General features: G+C 34.7%; 1 protein-coding gene across 1 annotated transcript in view; it reads left to right on the top strand.

The window, feature by feature from the left end:
- The first annotated feature begins 8,910 nt into the window (after positions 1 to 8,910).
- The window catches only part of CCDC151 (Coiled-coil domain containing protein 151), a 39,840-nt gene continuing 27,288 nt past the window's right edge, over positions 8,911 to 21,462 (top strand). The window contains exon 1 of the mRNA XM_074173044.1: positions 8,911 to 9,205. Within this exon, the coding sequence (XP_074029145.1) occupies positions 9,115 to 9,205 (91 nt within the window). The 5' untranslated portion in view covers positions 8,911 to 9,114. The remainder of the gene's footprint in view (positions 9,206 to 21,462) is intronic.

The following is a 21,462-nucleotide window of genomic DNA, read 5'->3' as shown; positions in this document are numbered from 1 at the left end:
TACCACTTCGGGTGGGAATGGGAGTGGGGGTGGAAGTGGGGTAGGATAATTCGTTTGAAATATTCGACAAGTATGAATTTTACAATTTGTTGAACAAACCAGATAATGAGTGAAAAAATTCAATTACTCGATTGCTCTTCCAATAAGGCAATGAGTAAATTTAATTTCTTGTCACTTATACTGTTTTCATCTTTCAGTACATTCAAAAGAATTCTTAAATTTTGTTCGGAACTTGTCTGATAGAATTCAATATCGTTGTGGCCCCAAGGTAATGTCTTGGTGGTATTAGGAATGATGAATCGCTTATCATCATTATGTGATAGCGCGACTTTATTGCACATCAACGTGTAAATATCATGTAAATCACTCCTGAATACATTCATCTTTCTAAATATTATACCGCCTGTTTCAACAATCCTAATGTAATCTTCAATTGAAATTTGATTTTTTATAACGGATTTTTTAATACCTTTTGCTTTCTTTATTTCATCAGACACACTTTGTACATGATATGCTTTCGCACCGGTGCCATGGAAACTGATGATGGGATCACTCGGAAGTTCATCCTTCATATTTCCAATCACCGATTTGCTAACTGGCACATTGAATTTATTACCCAACCTATAGTTAGAAGTGTCAAATTTGTCAACATTTGCAATCATAAAATTATAAAAATTATCCGTCATTATTTTCAGTATCAAAGAATCCGTATCGGTATAGAGAAGAGAAGCTTGTGGTCCGTAATGTTTTTTGATGACATCATAGAAAAAATCATAAATGACTGTTTTCGACATATCCAATATACTGAACCCCAAATACAATGGTTTATTATAACAAACCTTAACTTTATCCATATGTATGACGACAAAGTCTTCCGAAAATATGGATAATGTTTTGAAATTGGGACGAGCTATCAAAGCATTGGCACCCATACCTCTTCTTATGGATTCCCAATGTGTGACAATTCGAATGTCTCTTCTATTGTTTACATTTTCCATCGTTTTGCCAAATATGGAATTTATATTCAATTTGAAGTAACCCTTCTCAAACTTATTGGTAGCCTTATTTAAATCGATATATTTTTTCAGCCATGGTGACTGATTGAATCTGAGAATTCTATGAGTTTTCATCACCATCAAACCATTACGGACCGCTTGTTTCAAATTCCTATAATGAACGATATATTTCTTTTTATCATTCAAATTAGGAATAAGTTTGGGTATTTTTGACTTTGAACCAGGTGGTATAATACTTTCAACCAAAAATGGTAAATCCGAATGTAGATCGTGTAACTCGACAGGGTAATGCACATCTACTTCAAGTATGTATCCTTGGGGGCTATCATCTGGAATACTATTGATATCCAACTGACATATTTCACTGGTGGTCAACCAAGTGAACCCACCAAAAGGTAACGATTGAGACATGCTATGACCATACAGATTTGTTGCATCCAAATACATTATGAAAGATGAAGGTTCTTCGGGATTATAATTTGGAAGAAACTGATTGTTTGCAATATGCTTTCTCTCCGAACACTGGCTTACACCACCACGTATACCGTTTTGGAGAAAATGCACCATATCGATATCAGTTAATAATTCCAAGTTGACACCCGTATACTTCAACATAGCATCCCAAGAAAGACCTGGAGAAGTGAAATAGTGAGCAGGATCCAATTTATATGTATCTAAACTCATATTTCTAAAATTTTCAAAAATATCGCACAACAGTAGAACATCAGATTTTAGGTATATGTCAGAATATTCACCCAAATCTTGACAATTGAATGTGTTCCATACCTGCTTTACTCTATCATAATCCTCATCAGAAACATGTTTTTCATTTAATTTATCATAAAAGTCCACCTTTGATGGTATACTAGAATAATTTAATTTATCTAAAGAATCGATAAAACTGTACGGAAAAACACCTTTCTGCCTCATAAGTTTGAATTTATCCTGTTCCGGAAAATATTTTCTTGTTTCCACAAAATGTTTTTCATCTAAATTGTCACCTAACTCTTGAAGGGAAGCAGCCATAAATTTAAAACTATCGATGAACCTTAATTTCAAAAACTTATTTTTCATCACTCCATTGTGATCTACTATTCTCTCCATAATTATATGTTTCGTGAAGGAAACATACTTTTCTTTAGTTTGAGCAATGACATCAACTTTTGTTTTGTTTGTGCATAACTCTTTTATGAACAAATGACAGTCATACCCACTGAGATTATGAAAAATTATGGGTATAAAGTTGGGCAATTTGAAATTGAGGTTACAAATACTATGTGCAGCTCCATTTCTTTTTTTCCCCGTTAGATGGCAGTGGTCACGCACCTTAATATCACCATCACCAAATGGTTCTCCACATATACCACATGTGGCGGCAATATTGAAATCATGCTCTTCCTCATCAGTCAATGGACTCATTGGAATGACTTTCTTCAAATATTTGTGATAAATATTGGTGACATCAGCCTCCAAGTTTGACACAAACACTTTAGCTGCATCAGCACCTCTATATAGTACAAATTTAGATATAGAATCATCAAAAGAGCACTTTATGAGGTAAGAAAAAGCATATGGTTCATGAAGATATGTTCGATTTGTATAAGAGTTAGCAGGATTTGGCTCATTAGTATGCACTGGTTTCAGAATAGATTCGAAATCAGCATATACAACGAATGGAACCCTCAACTGTTTCTCGATATTTTCAAATTTCAAAATATTCTCAGGTACCCTTTTACCAAATTTATCAACCCTGAAATTTGTGGATGGTGTCGTTGTCGATATGTGATTACAATCATTCAACTGATGTCGCAATAAAGTTCGTTCATTATCAAAGTACAATAAACAACCATCACAAAAATACTTTTTATGACCACGGGCAGATATTTGTGATGATACTAGTCTCGATAAATCCTTAATCCAACAATAATGACTATTACCAGAATCATCTGTAATAATCAACAGATTAACATGACTATTTAATCTACGTTTAGAATAGTGTAACGGACCCACAACTTCATATTCAATTCTACCATTTTTAAAAACATTTTCCAACCCATAAACATTGATAGAGCAATCGTTCATAACCTCAAACTTAGGAATATCTTTCAACTTAACTGGAAATTCCATACCTGCTACATTCAAGACGGTTGAGAAGTGGGGATATGATGAAATTTCATTAAGTTTCTGACTGGCAGGGTATAAAGCTGAAGTCACAGCCCACGCAAAGCAGCACTGATCTTGATTAAGAACATTCACCACACTTTTCTTCAATTCGATGAACCTTGGCAATTTGATGTATGAAGACCCTCCGAAGGGGCTATACTTGTTGATATTCACCTCCAAGTACAAAATTTTCTCAATGGTCCAACCTGAAAATATGGGTTTTCTCTATAAGTCCATCATCATCAACATTTTGACTAGATCACATACCTGAATCCCGATCTTGAAATTCCGCTGCTTTAACAGTTAAACTATCTGCAAAACTGCTATAAACCACATCCAAATCATTCGATTGATCAATTACTTCATTGGGACTATTAAATGATTTGATGTCTGAAAGATCCTTAGTTTGCAGACTGTACCGCCCAAACACTTCCATGTTCACTTTCATGCATTTATGGATATCCAACACTTCTTCGAGTAGTTTCACTACTTTCTGCTTAATTTCATTGAAGAATGTTGGGTAATCCATGTGGTGGTTTTCACTGTCCACTCGGTAGCTCACAATTCGACACTTGAAAGCTTTATTGACAATTTTCACACCTTCCCCATATTGAACACATGCATTTGTTCTGTGCTGCAACGTCCTCCGATGTACATTCATCTGATCGCTTGCAATAGTCAAATTGCAGCAAACGCATGTTTGCATTGTTGGAAGTGCTGGGGGTGTCAACCGTTGCCTCTTCGATGTTGGAGGTCCATCACCATTTGCGGGTGTGCAGGAATCCCGCTGATGACGACGTAGGTTGTCACTACGAGTGAAACTTTTTTTACAATCAACGCACGAATACATCTTGTATATAGAAATATCTACCGTACGATAAGGAGAATTTGAAATGAGTGAAACGTTCACACCACACTCCTTATAAAAGCCCAACTCCTCCCCCCCCACCATAACCCAAATGAGAGCTACAAGGTCAACATTCAATGCCACAGAGCAAGCTCAAGGTAGTCGAAGTGACGAACGTCAATGTCAAACCCCACACTCAAGGTCAAACACCGCAACGCCTAATCCCACTGTATATTCTGTACACGTCACGATTTCATTCAAGGTCAACATTCAATGCCATGGAGCAAGCTCAAGGTAGTCGAAGTGTCGAACGTCAAGGTCAAACCCCACACTCAAGGTCAAACACCGCATTCAAGCTCATACTACGTGTACGACGTTCAAGGTTAGGTGACGTTATTCAAGGTCGTGTGACGTCTCAAGGTCAAAAGGGGTGGGGGGAGGCGTTCAGTCGGCATTAGCACCCTACTTACATGACTAATTTCCATATTCAGTTTCTCTACTGAAATATCAGGTATGACATTCAGCTGTAGTGTTTAAGACATGTTAACTTTTTCAACAAAATCCCTTTGGGACTTTGCACATCTAGCAGTTCAATATCTGCTCCAACTAGAAAAAAATAATCGAACCGTTGTGTTGAGTTTGTTTACTTGAAATGTATGGACAAGTCATTTCTTTCCAGGTATGACTCCTTGTGCTGTTATTTTGGGTAAGCTTTTTTCCACATATAGCCACAACCTTCTAGGTACTTCTGTGAATTCGGATGGTTCGCCACTGCTATTTGGTCTCTCTACCGATATTTTACTTTTGAGTCAATGTGGATTGAAATTAGTTTTTGAATGATCTGCTGGAAAATTGTAGGTTTTGTTGCAGTAACACCGTTATTGAATTATCCTGATACAAGAAGTCATTTAGCAATATACACTTATAGTTAGAATGTTCAATCAATACAGTCAACGTAGGTCGTTCATTATTGGTTTACTACGGTATTTGAAAATATATTTTTCTATACAATTCCAGTTGTTATTATTATTCTTTTTTTTAAGGATAAAACTTGACCACTTGAACACTTTCCGTGAAAGTATCTATTGAAGAGAGACAAATCTCCTACCTTTCTTCGATGTTCCAGGCTATTAAGGTTGCAATTGATGTTCGCGTCGCCAATTAGGCGGATGACTCTTTTCTGGATGGAATCCCGCAACTTCAGGGTATGTTTGGGGGTAGGGCTCCACACATGAGAACAACACTTCAAAAAAATGTGATCTGAACTTAATAAAGCATCAAAAGTTGCTGAGATGTGTACAGTTTTCTGGTTCGGAACAGTGTTCATAGCTTTCAAGAAGCAGCCTCTAGAATTCCAGCGACATGATTGTGCCGAGACATATTGGTGTCCGTTTTAACCCCAACAAACTTATCGAAGCAGAAAGCGGAGTTGTCTGACCTGACGTTATTATATCCGGTTCGGAGACATTCATCTTTTTGGAGAAAGACAATGCCTGGGTTTTTGTGTCATTGAATTGAACATGGCTACTTTCACCCCAATTCAAAATCACTTCAAGATTCTCAGTAAGGTATGCAACCTCCTGCTGCCGGTGTCCTGGAATCCAAATGGAATGACGAGACAAGTGTGCTGTCGTCAGCAAAGCAATATATTGGATTCTTGTTTTTTTTTCAATAAGTCGTTGATATACAATAAAAAGAGGTTTGGAGACAATATGGATCACTGGGGAACACCAGCGTTGATGGTGAAAGAATTCGAGAGATATCCATCGACGGTCACTTACAGGGAAGCTAAAGAGCCATACACAAAAAGTGATCTGACAAGCCATAGCATCGAAGTTTGGTCAGCAAACCCTCATGCCACACATGGTCGAAGGCCTTAGAAATATCAAGCGCCACAGCGCTTGACTCTCCATGTTTCTCGATTGCGTTATTCCAAATATGGGTGACATACGATAGAAGGTAGCCTGTTGATCTTTGTTTCCAAAAGCCACATTGATGATTGCTCAAGATATTCAAGCCTTCCGAATATTTGAGGATATGAGGATATATTCGGTCTGAGTTTGGTCGAAATACAATGAAATTTTTAAAATATTAAGGTATAAAACAGATCAATAATAAATACTTCGTCTTTGGAGACTTTAGATACAAGCTGCCCATCACAAAATAACCAGAGGCGTCAAAGAAAGCGTAATTTTTAAATACAGGTCTATTCAAATTCGTTTCTGTACATGGGGATCTCGTAAACGATAAGAGATAGAGTGTCGGTTGAGTTGCGTATTCTGGAGACCTATTCCATGATGTGAAGAAATCGAATATAGCTCTTTTGGTTCTGGAGATATACAGAAAAAACCAAAAAATCCCAAATTATTTTTTTGCCTATATCTTCTTCATTCGCAGACATATTGAAAATCTGTCTAGATGTTGTTATTGGCACTTGATGGGGGCTCTCAGAATACGAGTCATCGAGTCATTTACAGCGCGTCTTTGTTGCTCAGAAAAGATTACTGAGACTGATCTTCAATATAAATCGCTTAGATAGCTGTAAAGAAACTTTTATAAATAATAATATTTTAACGGTACCTAGCATTTACATCTATAAATGTCTGGTGTACGCGAAAACTAATATACTCTCTTTCAATACCTCTGCGGAAAGGCACATGTACGATACACGACATAAAAAATTATTGTCGATACCTGGGCATAAAACAGCTGCATTCAAAAACTCTCTATACTATAACTGTATTATTTTGTATAACTGTGTTCCTCAGCCTATGAAAGAAATGACGTTATCTTCATTTAAAAATGAAATAAAAAAATATTTGATGCTGAATGCTTTTTATAGTATAGATGAGTTTATAAATAGAATTAAATGACCTGTCAAAGGGAAAATAGGAGGAATGAGGAATCTAAATTATTTCCTCATTGTGTAAACTTTTTGTGTAGTGTAAGTATTTTGTTTTATTCCATATACACCTGACAAATACTTTGTTTTGTCTCATATACACCTGTTTTTTTGTGAAATTGACAAGTATAAGTTATATTATACAATCATATTTGTAAATATGTTCATGTGTGTAAATGTGATGATTCAGTTTTTATTCATTTTGTTACATGACTCTACATTTATTTGTGACATTTGTGATATTTATTTGTGTGTGATATTTAAGTGACGTGCCAAATATACACTATTGTATCAAATATTGGTAAATAAATATTCTATTCTATTCTATTCTATCCATGAATCTTTTATACAGGGTGTCATCTCACTTGGGCCACCCCCATCTTTGAATTTTTAAATACGGACCTGTATTTTTTGTTGTAGTTTTTGGATCGTAAACGTTCACTGCATACTGAGAAATTAACTTCAATTTCATATTTCGGGATTTTTCGGGAATATTAGATTATAATTGTATGAATTATTCCCTTTTAAATTACGGCCCTGGAAATTGGTTGACTGAGTTGAATAAAAACACAATAGCAACTTTCACGTCTCCCTACGTACCGTAGAGCTTTTCGAGAGTTTTTTTTTCATTTTTAGGTACCTATTCATATTTTTTCCATTGCTCTCAGCGTTTTCTTCGAATAAGAAAACCTTTTATGATTATCTGAAACATATCTACAACAAAAATATATTATATGTGTTTTGATGAGCAGAAAAAAAATGGTAGCAATAATAACATCCGAAAAGAACACTGTAATTATAATGAAAATTGAAATGAAGTAAGTAATTTATATACACAAAAAAATTAATTGTGCAATAAATGTTCGAATTGGATTCTTCCACTTAAGGACAAATAATGGGACAATAAGATGGTCTGCAAGATCACCAGATCTTAATATTTTGGACTATTTTCTATGGGGGACATTGAAAAATAGGATTTACGCTGGCAGAGAGACAGAAAATGCGGAAGACTCGAGATTGAGGATTTTGAATGATTTCGCAACAATGCAGCAAATAAGTGTATGAAGGGCAATGAATTATATGAAAAACCGAGTTTAAAAATGTCTCAAAATGAAAGGACTCCAATTCTAACATTTATTGCACCAATAATTTTTTGGGTACCTATATAAATTACTTCATTTCAATTTTCATTACAATTATAGTGTTCGTTTCGGATGTTATTATTGCTATCATTTCTTTTTCTGCTTATTAAAACACATATAATATATTTTTGATGTAGATATGTTTCAAATAATCATAAAAAGTTTTCTTATTCGAAGTTCAATCAAAAAAACTCTCGAAAAACTCTACGATACATAGGGAGACGTGAAAGTTGCAATTATGTTTTTATTCAACTCAGTCAACCAATTTCCAGGGCCGTAATTTAAAAGGGAATAATTCACACGATTATAATCGAATATTACCGAAACATCCCGAAATTTAAAATTGAATTTAATTTCTCAATATGAAGTGAACGTCTACGATCCAAAAACTACAACAAAAAATTCAAAGATGGGGGTGGCCCAAGTCAGGTGACACCCTGTATAAAAGATTCATAGATATATTCTGAAAGCCCACATCAAGTGCCAATAGCAAAATCCGAACAGAACGAATAAAGAAGATACAGGCAAAAAAATAATATGGGATTTTTTTGTTTTTCCTGTATATCTCCAGAACCAAAAGATCTATATTCAATTTCTTTACATCATTAAATAGGTCTCTAAAATACACAACTTTGCAACAATTTAACCGACACTCTATCTGTTATCGTTTACGAGATCCCCATGGACAGAAACGAATTTGAATAGCACTGTATAACAGATATTGTTCTAAATATCACAATTGTGCATAAAATATAGTGATTATCAAACGATCAAACGGTGCCCGAGAGCTTCACTAAATATACAAAATCAGTCAGTTTGTACTGTACATTAGATCCATTGTATCCACATCACGTTGTTTGATCGATTACGAAATGTATCTAGATGCGAAGCATTTGAATTCCGAAAACGTAGAGCGTACTGTGTTCAAGTCTAAATGATCGGTTGGGAAGTCAATGTATTTCACCGAGGTAGAAGATAAAAAGAAATTGTTGCTAATTGAAATCTAGATAAAGAACTAATTGACAGAACCGCGCATTATTCGCAATGAACGCCAAATCCGGACAAGATCAGTCGGAGAAATTATCCGAGTTGAATAAGAAGATATTGGAAGTTAAGAAAAAAATACAGTTATCAGGTAAGGTTCTGAATTTTTCGAAACCATTTTGCGATATTCGTCGAAATCAAGAACTTATTTTATGATATTGATCAGTATACCGGTAAAATCGAACCAGTACGGGGGCAATACGAAAGAACATGAATACACATATTATCACTGAACGAAATAAATGGCATCATCTCTCAAACTAAGATATTACATAAACTTGTGTAGTAAAGTTACATTCGGGATAATCATTTTTTACATATTGGGGACAATTGAGGAGCGATTCAATTTGATTATACTAAGTGGAATTTTCAAATTTAAATCATTATTATTTTTGAAAATTTTATTGAACCTAGAATTTTCACATTTGATTTTGAACAAATATGTTTATATAAAATAATAATAATGTGTTAGGAATCACACATTAAAAGGTAAGACCTCGTTAATCCTTAGCTCGCACAAGTTTCGACTTGTGAGGGTTGTCGTTCGTAGGGGTGCGATAGCTGGTTAACGGAAAAACAGATTTTAAACAGATTTTTAAACAGACAGATTTATTCTTTTTTTTTCCTAAACCCTTTCAAATGTAGGTATACAGCCCAGCAAAATATGACAAATTCAGTCTTAAAAATATCTTTCATTATTTCCTAATATATCGAAAGTATCACAGAAATTTCGAAAAGTGAATTTTAAAATGCGTGGACATGATATTCACATTCAACAACATGGCAACATTCTGAAAATCTGCATTCTCTTTGAAATCTTGAGACCAGAAAAAAAAGTGTTTTTCTGGTCTCAAGGGTTTGATCAATGATGCTTTCTCAAAGCCTTATACTTTTTGATTTCTTCATACAGAGTGGCCACTTTTTTAGTGGGACTATGTTGGTAACTTTTAAACCATAAGAGTTAGAAGGTCGGTCAAATGGATAAAACGTTGTGTTCATAGAAGCACTGTCAAGTGGTTCAAACAAATCGGGAATATCAGAGCTGGTTATTGAGATATCACGAGAAATGTGAATTTCAAAATTATTTTTCACGCTGAACTGGACGATATATCATACAATGTTATTCAAAGTTGATTTTTAGGTGATTTTGACCCTTATCAATATTTCTTTGGTTCGGATCTGTATTACATTTAACAACATGCAATACATTTCCATAAGAAAATCAACTCACTATTCTCAAACTGAATGGAACGTGTTAGAATCAAAGCAGGAAACAAGTAATAACTATTCACATATTTCTAGAGGAGAAAAACCCAATTCATAATAATTAAACAAAACTTATTTTTTTGAAAAAAAAAATTAAATGGTTGATGGTCTTCTTATACGGAAAACGTATAGGCGTAATAGTCCCTGGTTCCAACAAGCCGGATGTGGTCCACACAACTCAAGAATAGTCACAGATTATTTTAATCGAACTTTTCCCGATAAACGGATTGGAACAAGAGGTCCAGTGGCATGGCCTGTCAGATCTCCGGATTTGAATCCGCTGAATTTTCATAAAATGAATGTTATGACATTACGAATCCGATAGTAGAGATAGTAAAGGAGACGAAATAAGCAAATGCAAGAACTGCAAAGTGCATTTTACAAAATGGTGGACATTTGACTTGCTTCATTAATTTTCATTTACTTTCGAATAATCATTATTTATTTCGAAAACTGTCATGAAATATGCAGGGTCGTATTGAAAAAAATGAGGTTGAGGGTGGCCAAGTGAGTACGAAACGTACATACAATCTGATTACGTCGTATTGAGAAATTTTTGTCCAATCAAAAATGCCTGTAACATTTTTAAAAAAAGTTTGAAATTACTTTTTAAATGATATCTCAATAACCGATGATATTTCAATATTCTCGATTTGTTTGAACTACTTGATAATGCATCTATGAATGCAGTTTTTTCTCCAATTATTCGACCTTCCAACTCTCATTTTTTGAAAGTAACCAATACAATCCCATAAAAAAAGTGGCCACTCTGGTATATAGGCGACCCTGGGAAGCTGAAGAAATATCTGGCGATGAACAGACCATATCTATTACTTGACCATATGATGGTGATGACCATATCTACTCTTAACAGTAGGATTTCTGACTGGCCACTGTCAACTAAGGAAACACCTCCATAATATGGGGCTACTGGACGCACCTCTATGCAGGATGTGAGAACAGGAAGACGAAACTGTCAGTCATGTCCTATGCGAGTGTCGTGAGTTATCGTCAATAAAAAGTGTGTGTTCAGCGAGTCTTGGCCTACACCTGTCGATATAAAGGACATGTCTCCTAGTGACCTGTCCATCTTCCTAGAAAGGACAGGATGGACGATGACCCTCCTCCTTGGGAGGAGGTATAATGGGTTATATGTGGCCTAAGTGCTGTGGACCTACCCTCACTGTCCCTAGTCTACAGATACAGATAGACATACAATCTATAGATTGGGTCAATTTAAGTATTAATTCAAAAGCTATAAATACCATAAATACATCTCTGGACTAAACTGTTGTTGTGGCATCGACAGAAGAATCAATCCTCCAATATCCAAGATAAATGGGACTTCTCAAGGTGATCAGTTGCAAAAACCAAGCGATCTAGTTGAAATCGGAGCCCAAAAGCAACGCCGTTCGTTGGATCACGAATTCGTTATTTTTTGCTTCTAGTTTCAATAAGTTGCCTGAGTGCTGCAGTGAGTCGAAGCTTGTCTGACCGCTGCCGATCCCATAGATGACAATTTTGTGACGAGAGAAAACATGGTTTCATCTTACTCAGACGTGTCTTTTAGGGACAGTTGAGTCCAGCAATGCATTTGTTTTCCAGCATAGCACCACTGATGAGACCTATGACGAGTCAAAACTGTGTTGTTTAGTGTTGAATCACGAATGCCTTATTTTTGGGCTCTGGTTGTATCTTAATTGCGTACATCTAGAGTGCATACACCCAGAAAAACTATCTAGGTTGCCTACAAATATGAAAGGAGTATACTTGCCCAAATTTATAGATTATTGTATGAATACACTTTTGACGTTTTACATTTTTCTCGAACTATTTCCTCTCATACTGTCTAAAGACTTCAGACTGATAATTTTTGAAAATTCAATTTCAATCTAAACCTAACTTAACTTAACTTACGAAGTTGAAAAGAAAATTTTCTTATCAGAAACCACCCTAACCAATAACCTAACCTAGCCTAGCCTAAGAAGTTGAATATACTCAACTTTTCATACCTGGAAATAAACAGATTCAATAATTGCAAATTATTCAGTTCAATTTGATCTTTCATAAGATATTGAGGTTTGAAACCTAACCAACAGGTTAAATTTTAAACCTTTCTTCTGGAAATGGATGGGCTTGATTTCATGATTGAACTCATGTCCCTCTGTAATTAAATGAGTGGCATATATTGAATTCATTTTTCCATTCTGGAAACTATTACTGTGTTCCTTTATGCGAGCTCTGAACGATCTTCCAGTTTGACCTAAATAAAACATCGAACATGACGCACATGATAATTTATACACTCCCAATTTTTCTGAAACTGAACTTCTTAATGTGCATGCCTTAGTTGTTGTTGTTTTTGAAAGCAATATTCACGCCTTTGTTGTGCAGAAAATTTGGTCTAAGCAGGTTAAAGTTCTATAATTTTTATCCTCATCTCTTCGAATTGGGTAAACTTCCTTCAAAGCTTGGCTGTATAACTTTTTTGACAATCGAGAATGTATTAGAGTGCTATCGTAATCATTGTTGATGGTTATTTCTTTTATTATGTTCAGTTCTTTATTGAAATTTGCATCTAATAAGGGAACATTTATCAGTCTGTGGATCATACTGTTAATGCTACTACTATGTGGTGATACGGGTGAGTGAACGAATTATGAATGATAATATCTGGATGTGCTGGTTTACGATAAATTGAAAAATCACGTTTATTTTTAATTTTCGGTATTGTCAAATTTATAGAGTCGTCCTTCTCCATCTCCATGGTGAATGTGATCAAAGGGTGGAGAGAACTGATGAAATTCAAGAACTTAGTCTATTGTCTATTCGTTTTTGTAAAACATACCAGGATACACAACACAACAAAAAAATATTTTTTGAATGTTTCCTACACTAAATTAGTCAATTTCCACTAATTTTGGGGTGATAAAAACGAAAATAACAATGAAAAATTTTTATTAGCTCTGGTTTTTGAGATACACAGTACTTAATCTTAAAGAGTAGTTATACTATACGTGAAAAGTGAAAGTACATAAAACAATATTGTTATGTTTATTTTAGAATATTTTAAGAACAAAATTAATAAATTAATAAAAAAAAACATTATTCTTAGTGTTTTGACAAATAAAAGAAGTTTGTACCACCAAATTTCAATTAAGTCCATCCGATTCATTGTAAGATCGCTGTCGTTTAGCTTGTCTTTTATAAGACACTTCTGGAGCATCCCTACACACAGACCAGCAGTAGTCTGCAAGCATTGCTTCATTCCAACGGCCCTGATATCTCTGTTCCATTAAGGCAATGTCTTGATGGAATCTTTCTCCATGTTCGTCACTCACAGCTCCACAGTTTTGTGGGAAGAAATTAAGATGAGAGTGAAGAAAATGAATTTTTAAGGACATGTTGCATCCAAGTTGGTGGTAAGCTTGAAGAAGCTCTTTAACCAATGCTGTGAAGTTATCATCTCTTTTGTTACCTAAAAACCCATGTACAACCCCCTTAAAGGCTTCCCAGGCTCTTTTTTCATTTCCTGTTAAAATCATGTCAAAAGCAGGATCATTTACGATTTCACGGATTTGAGGCCCAATAAAGATGCCTTCCTTGACTTTAGCATCACTCAACCTGGGAAACTTTGCTCTCAAGTACTTAAAAGCTTGTCCTTCCTGGTCCATGGCCTTCACAAAGTTTTTCATTAGTCCCAACTTAATATGTAATGGGGGAAGGAGAACATCCTTAGGATCTACAAGAGGCTCGTAAACTACATTTTTCTCATTAGGGTTTAGGTCTCGTGTAGGCCAGTTCATTTTTTTATAGTGAGATTTTCTATCCCGACTGTCCCACAGACACAAAAAACAACAGTACTTGGTGAACCCTAATTGCATTCCTAGGAGTATAGCAATGACTTTCAGATCACCACAGATGTGCCACTTGTGTTGTTCATATTTGATTGATTGGAGAAGTGTTTTCATATTTATATACGTTTTCTTCATGTGAACTGCATGACCTATAGGAATAGAGGGTAGCTGATTTCCATTATGCAGAAGTACAGCTTTTAAGCTTAGTTTTGAAGAGTCTATAAACAGTGTCCATTCAGATGGAGTGTGATCCAAATTCAAGCAGTCCATCAAACCATTAACATCAGAACAAACTACGAGGTTTTCTTTTTTCTCAAAAAAAGGAAGCAAATCTTTTTGACGCTGTCTGTACTGAGATATTTTCACATCATGTTTTAGAAGATTCCACTGTTGTAGTCTTGACCCAAACAGCTCAGCCTTTTCCTTAGACAAGCGAAGATCTCTTATAAGGTCACTCAACTCTGCTTGACTAATTCTGTGTGGATCACTAGACCTATCGCTTACCTCAAAATCAGGGTCATAGGATGTAGAAAGATGGGTTGCTCCTTCTAAACAGTCTTCATCACCTTCCTCTGAAATTTCATAGTTTTGGGGTGGAGAAGGGACTGGCAAATTGTCTGAGTGTGGTACAGGCCGAAGAGCAGATGGGAGATTAGGGTATTTAACTGTTCCTCTTTTCTTCATAGATAAACCTTGCTTAATGGGAGGAGTTAAGCAGAAATAACAGTCGTCTGTATGATTGGTAGGCTCACGTCAAACCATAGGTACTGCAAAAGCCATTGCCCGGTTTTTATTTTTCAGCCACTCTCGCAATATGACGGAACAAGAATTACAACATATATGAGGAGCCCATGATTTATCTTGGTCCCCAACTTTCACACCAAAATAATGTTCATAGGCTGTCTTAACGATAGGTGTCATTTTACGTTTCTGAGCCTTAAATGTTATTTCACCACATATATAGCAAAAGCTATCGACAGAATTCACACACTTTCGAGGCATTTCAGATCAGCACTTAAATTAATTTAAAAATCAACTTCACACGATAATTTCAATAGCAACCACGTGCGTACAATTGACAAACTCACATAGGTTATGTTTACTACTTAAGAACAGCTGATGAGAGGGGTGTTATGTAAACAAACATGTGTACCAACTGTTGTTGATGAAATATTTCATTTGTTGAAAACTCAATATACATATATATAATATAATGATACTATATCTTGAAAGCAAGAGCTAATATATAATTTTTATGGTCACTTTCGGTTTTAACACGTGGAAATACATTAAAATCATCTAATTTCAACCCCGAAACAAAAACTTTGTTGTGTTGTGATATCATCTACAAATCTATACCAATACATGAAACTTCTTACCAGTGGGTTACTGCCTATTTTACTCTCCAAATCGTCCATGAAAATTTCTGCCAGAATGGGACAGAGTGGAAGCAATTCTGTGACAAACAAACCGCAAGCAAGTCTAATATTTCCTGTTTCACTACAAGATTGACGTACCTTTCGTCCAATAGATTATCTTCAAGAGTAATCGTTTCATTCAGAGGAACACTGGGAAACAGATTCCTTACATTGAATGAAATCAATTTGGCATTATCATATGGTATGAATTTTCCCAATTGAATTTTGATTGAAATTGGTGTGGTTTTGAATAATTGCGATGAATTTTTTGGATATTTTAATTGAAGCAGCTGTGATAAAAGAAAACAGAAACTAACGGTCTAATCGGTAGTTTTGTAATTCAAAATATTACATTTCCGGATAATGCCGAATTGATTTCATTCGATGTAGAGTTGTGGAATTGGCCGCGGTGGTAGTGCGCCCGACTCACGATCGGAAGACCGTGGGTTCGATTCCCGCCTCGACCAGATATTGTTCTCGAAAGAATTTATCTGGTTGAAGCTGGAATGATTCTGCAACCGTGTTAGGAATCACACGTTAAAAGGTAAGACCTCGTTAGTCCTTAGCTCGCACAAGTTTCTCAAATTCTGAGAGTTGTTGTTCGTATGGGGGCGACAGCTCATTAACGGAAAAACGGTTTGTCTGTCACAGAATTACTTCCATTTCAATGAAATTTTTTACTCATCCTCATAATGGGAAACCCACTTAGTCCCATTCTGGCAGAAATGTTCTTGGACGAATTGGAGAGGAAAATACACAGTAACCTGGTAAGAAGTTTGTGTATTGGTATAGCTGTGTAGATGATATCCTGGTATGTTTCACAGGAACGAACAGACAACTGACTGAGTTGTTGAATTCAATTAATTTTCTCCACCCTTCGATCACATTCACCATGGAGATAGAAAAGTACGACCCTATACATTTTTTGAAATTTACAGTAACGAAAGTTAATAAGAAACATGATTTTTCGATTTATCGTAAACAAGCACATACAGATATTATCATTAATAATTCGTCCACTGACCCGTATCAACACAAAGTAGCAGCACTCTCCACAGACTGGTGAATGTTCCCTTGTCAGATGCAAATTTCAATAAAGAACTAAATATAATATAAGAAATAGCCATCAACAATGATTATAATAGCAGTCTAATACATTCTCTATTAATAAAAAAGTTATACAGCCAAGCTTTGAAGGAAAGTTACCCAATTCGAAGGGATAAGGATAAAAGTTATAGAACCTTAACCTACTTAGGCCATCCCACTACGAATATTTCAAATTTTCTGCACAACAAGGTGTAAATATTGTTTTCAAAACCAACAACTTGGGCATGCACATTAAGAATAAAAAAGCTAAAAGTTCAGTTTCAGAAAAATCGGGAGTGTATAAATGATCATGCGAGTCATGTCCAATGTTTTATATAGGTCAAACTGAAAGAACGTTCAAAGCTCGCATAAAGGAACACAGAAATAGGAAAAATAAATTCCACATATGCCACTCATTTAATCACAGCTTGTTGGAGGGTGTGGAAATAAACAAATTCAAAAACTTTCAATATCTTATGAAATCTTATGAAATAATTCACCATTATTGAATCTGTTTATTTCCAGGTAAAAAAGTTGAGTATAATTACGGTTCTTTCGGAAATTTAATTTATTCACTTAGTTAATGAATTTATACCTGAACTTTTCAGGTAGATTCAGTCATTAGAAAGTAGGCATACAAGTAGAGAATATGTTACAGTACAAAATAGTTGTACTCTAACACGTGTCGCGGTTTTTCGTAGAACCCTTTATGGTGAAAATCATACAATAAACTGTATCAATCAATGAGTTTTAATATTTTCATCAAGTATCGGCCAGTTCTATTCAATTAGAAAATATAACATTTTTGAACTTTTTTTAGGATTCCTAGATAAGTTTCCGAGTTAGTTTCCTCACTACATTTCTTTTGGTTGGATAATAAATTGAGATTGTTAGTGAGCAAGAATTAATCTTCCCATCAACACCGTTACTAGTCAATTAATTTCAGTATTTACAATAAAACATTTCGTTACTTTCTCTCTTCACTACGGTCGGTGTGAAAAAATATCTAGACCTAGAGAATATTGCCCGTTGTATACCACTTCATTATGTCTAATTGGAAATAATCTGCTTCCGGCGACAAATTAAGGTACATGAGATTTGTTGTCAGTAATATGATAACCCAAATTGTCTCCAGCGTTATAGAATCACACTGTGATGAAGATATTTTAAATAAGTCAGGAATTGATAAAAATATAAAATCTGAAATGGTGATATTTTTAGGAGTGACTATATTTTGGGAAAGAAAGTTTTTGGTTTTCTACTACTCCATCTTGATACAGAAAAAATATGGGAATGTTCCAAAGAAAGGAAGGAAGTGAGCAATTTAAAAAAAAAGTAACTATATACATAGATTTGTAGATCATGCAAAGAAGTAACTTTCAGATATAAATCTGAAAGAAAAAGCCTTCCTGAAACAACTACTTTCATATTGACTTAAACGAAAGAAGAATTCTTTCGAAACTGAATTATACATAGAAACTCATTTCTACTCAGTTTGAATTCCAAACATTCGTTATGAAATTAAGTCAGATATCATTCAAGAGGTTTCTACACAATATACTAAATGATAATAAAAATTCCACTTTACATTGATATTTCGCCGTATGACACTTGCCTTAGGGCTCTTCAGAACCAATCTGGATAACATTATAAGAAAAAACACTCTGAAGAGCCCTTAGGCAGGTGTCTTACGATGAAACATTGGTATCTACCAGCGAGCATGACAGTGTTCCATGTGAGTGACATTTTTATTTTCATGTAGCATATTGTATAGAAACCCTGTGAATGATATCTGATTCAATTTCATAACGAATGTTTGGAATACAAACTGAGTGAGTGTTTTCTGTATAACTCAGTGTGCATATAAAAGTAGTTTGTTTCGAAAGAATTTTTCTTTCGTGTAATTCAATGTCTATATGAAAGTAACTGTTTCAGAAAGGCTTTTTCTTCCAGATTTGTTACTTCTTTGCATGATCTACACATCTATGTATACAGTTACTCCTTTTAAAATTGATTACTTCCTTCCTTTCTTTGGAAGATTCCCACATTTTGTCTGTATCAAGATGGAGTAGTGAAAAACCAAAAACTTTCTTTCCCAATATAAATTAATATTGTTCTTTTAATGAACGGAATTCCTATAGCTGGAATTGATTTTAGTTTTATCAATATATATGATTGATTTGACCGATACATGATGAATATCTACAAATAACGTATTCAAAAAACACATTGTGAAATTTGTAAAACTGTTCAGTGAAAATCTTACAATAAATTGTTTTTGAATACGTTTTATGAATATTGTTTCAAACTGTTATTTTAAAAGCTTAGATTTGTGTCTTCCAGTGACATAAAGTCGTGAATTTCTTGTAGGGATTGAATGAATTGTCTTTCAAACATAACCGAAAAGGTGCTGATGAGAAGTTTTAAATTACTTATAGTGTTTTCATCTGAACTTCAGCTGGATTCCAGAATATTTCTCTGAAAATTATACAGGCTGATTCACGGTGGATGGCACATTAGACGTTTCTGGTGAACCAGACAACGGATCACTTTGAAAATTTAATGGAGGGCATATTCGGACATTCTCTAGCCAACTAAAATATTTTCGACAATGCGGTGTTGCCGCTTCTATTAGAAAGCAGTAGCAACTTTGATTTTTCAAATGGAACACTCTATATATAATATTATTTTTGGAATCTCCAACAATTGCCCGACAACTTTTCTTGATATTTCCCTATACCTAGCTGTTACCGTTTTCGAAATAAAAATTAATTTAAATTTTTTTCTTCGAAAATCATGACTTCTAAAAATGCCGATATCTTTTAGTTAAGAAGTACTATGATATCGAAATTTGGTTTGGAGTTAGGTGATACTTGGACACTTCCCACACGTCAGCCTAATCTCCGTTACTTCAATACAGGGTGGTAAAAAAATACAGTTTTTTCGTTTGCTTGAAAAAGTTGCTGAAATTTGATTATTTTAAATGGAACACCCTGTATATTATTGAAAATTCGGGACCATGGAATTGGCCAGCGAGATCACCCGATCTTAATCCATTAGATTTTTATTTGTGGGGAATGTTTAAAGAAAAAGTTTACAAAATACCCGTGCGTTCGAGAGATGAATTGTTAGAAAGGATTGCCCAAACATTTGAAGATTTGGATCCCAATGAAATCAGATCTGCCACCACGAAAGCAGTCAACACCCGCATTTTAAAGTGCTTGGAAGTGAACGGCCAGCGATTCGAACATATTTTGAAATATTCCACATGATTGTTTTCCTTTTTTATAATTATTCATATCAATATTTCCAATTTCAAGTTTCTTGGTGCTTTTTTAAAGTTTATCCAAACATATTGTAATTGTTCTGAATTCGTATAAATTTCTTGAGGTTCATTGGCGGTAGATTCGGATACATTTTATTGAACTTTCTACATGGTCTGCTGATAATTTTGTCACACTGTCCAAAAATAATAAACAAATTCATAAGAACTTCGTTTGAATAGTTTTGTTCCATCGTTTTGAAGGTATTTGCAACTTCTGAAGTGACGAAAATGTCGATATTATTAGGAGAATGTCACAACGCTACTGTCAAATAGTAATCATGGCCTGCTTACCAAATACCGAATGGAAATACCATTCTGAAAGGACATTTTCACAAATAAATGTTCATAAGTCCGAAACTTGACTAGTTAGGTATAGGTATGATACATAGAAAGAAAGCAAATTTCAGCAGCGTTCCGAATTTTCAATAATATACAGGGTGTTCCATTTAAAATAATCAAATTTCAGCAACTTTTTCAAGCAAACGAAAAAACTGTATTTTTTTACCACCCTGTATTGAAGTAACGGAGATTAGGCTGACGTGTGGGAAGTGTCCAAGTATCACCTAACTCCAAACCAAATTTCGATATCATAGTACTTCTTAACTAAAAGATATCGGCATTTTTAGAAGTCATGATTTTCGAAGAAAAAAATTGAAATTAATTTTTATTTCGAAAACGGTAACAGCTAGGTATAGGGAAATATCAAGAAAAGTTGTCGGGCAATTGTTGGAGATTCCAAAAGTAATATTATATACAGAGTGTTCCATTTGAAAAATCAAAGTTGCTACTGCTTTCTAATAGAAGCGGCAACACCGCATTGTCGAAAATATTTTAATTGGCTAGAGAATGTCCGAATATGCCCTCCATTAAATTTTCAAAGTGATCCGTTGTCTGGTTCACCAGAAACGTCTAATGTGCCATCCACCGTGAATCAGCCTGTATTTAAATATACTCTTCTATACATTACGTTGTGTGTAGTTCCCGTGTAAAGAATCACCATTTCAATTCCATTGAGACTATTTGAGGTATGAACAAAATGAGAAAAAGTATTTTCAACATGATTCAGTGTTTATCATTGAAGTAGTAGATGAATATTTTCCTCAAGTTTGCATCTGAAAGGAAAATCTATCATGATCAATATTGGAAAATGAGCTGCATTGACTAGACTATGTTTTATTTACATTTGGAGTTTGTAATTGCCTAATAACTTCATATAAAATGTTTAGTTAACTTTCTGAAATTATACATTTGAATATTCTTATATTTCACATACCTTCGAGTCACACATATCAATACACCGGGTAGATGTACTACACATCAATATGAAGAGTTTTTATCGAAGTATTTATTTGCTTATTCATTTTTCCTAGACTTCTATATATTGATTGATAAGAAA

The sequence above is a fragment of the Leptinotarsa decemlineata genome, unplaced genomic scaffold (assembly GCF_025532065.1).
Source record: "Leptinotarsa decemlineata unplaced genomic scaffold, Ldec_3_MD MMD2_tig00000199_RagTag_RagTag, whole genome shotgun sequence".
Lineage (NCBI taxonomy): Eukaryota > Metazoa > Arthropoda > Insecta > Coleoptera > Chrysomelidae > Leptinotarsa > Leptinotarsa decemlineata.
This window is presented reverse-complemented; position numbering and strand designations above follow the sequence as displayed.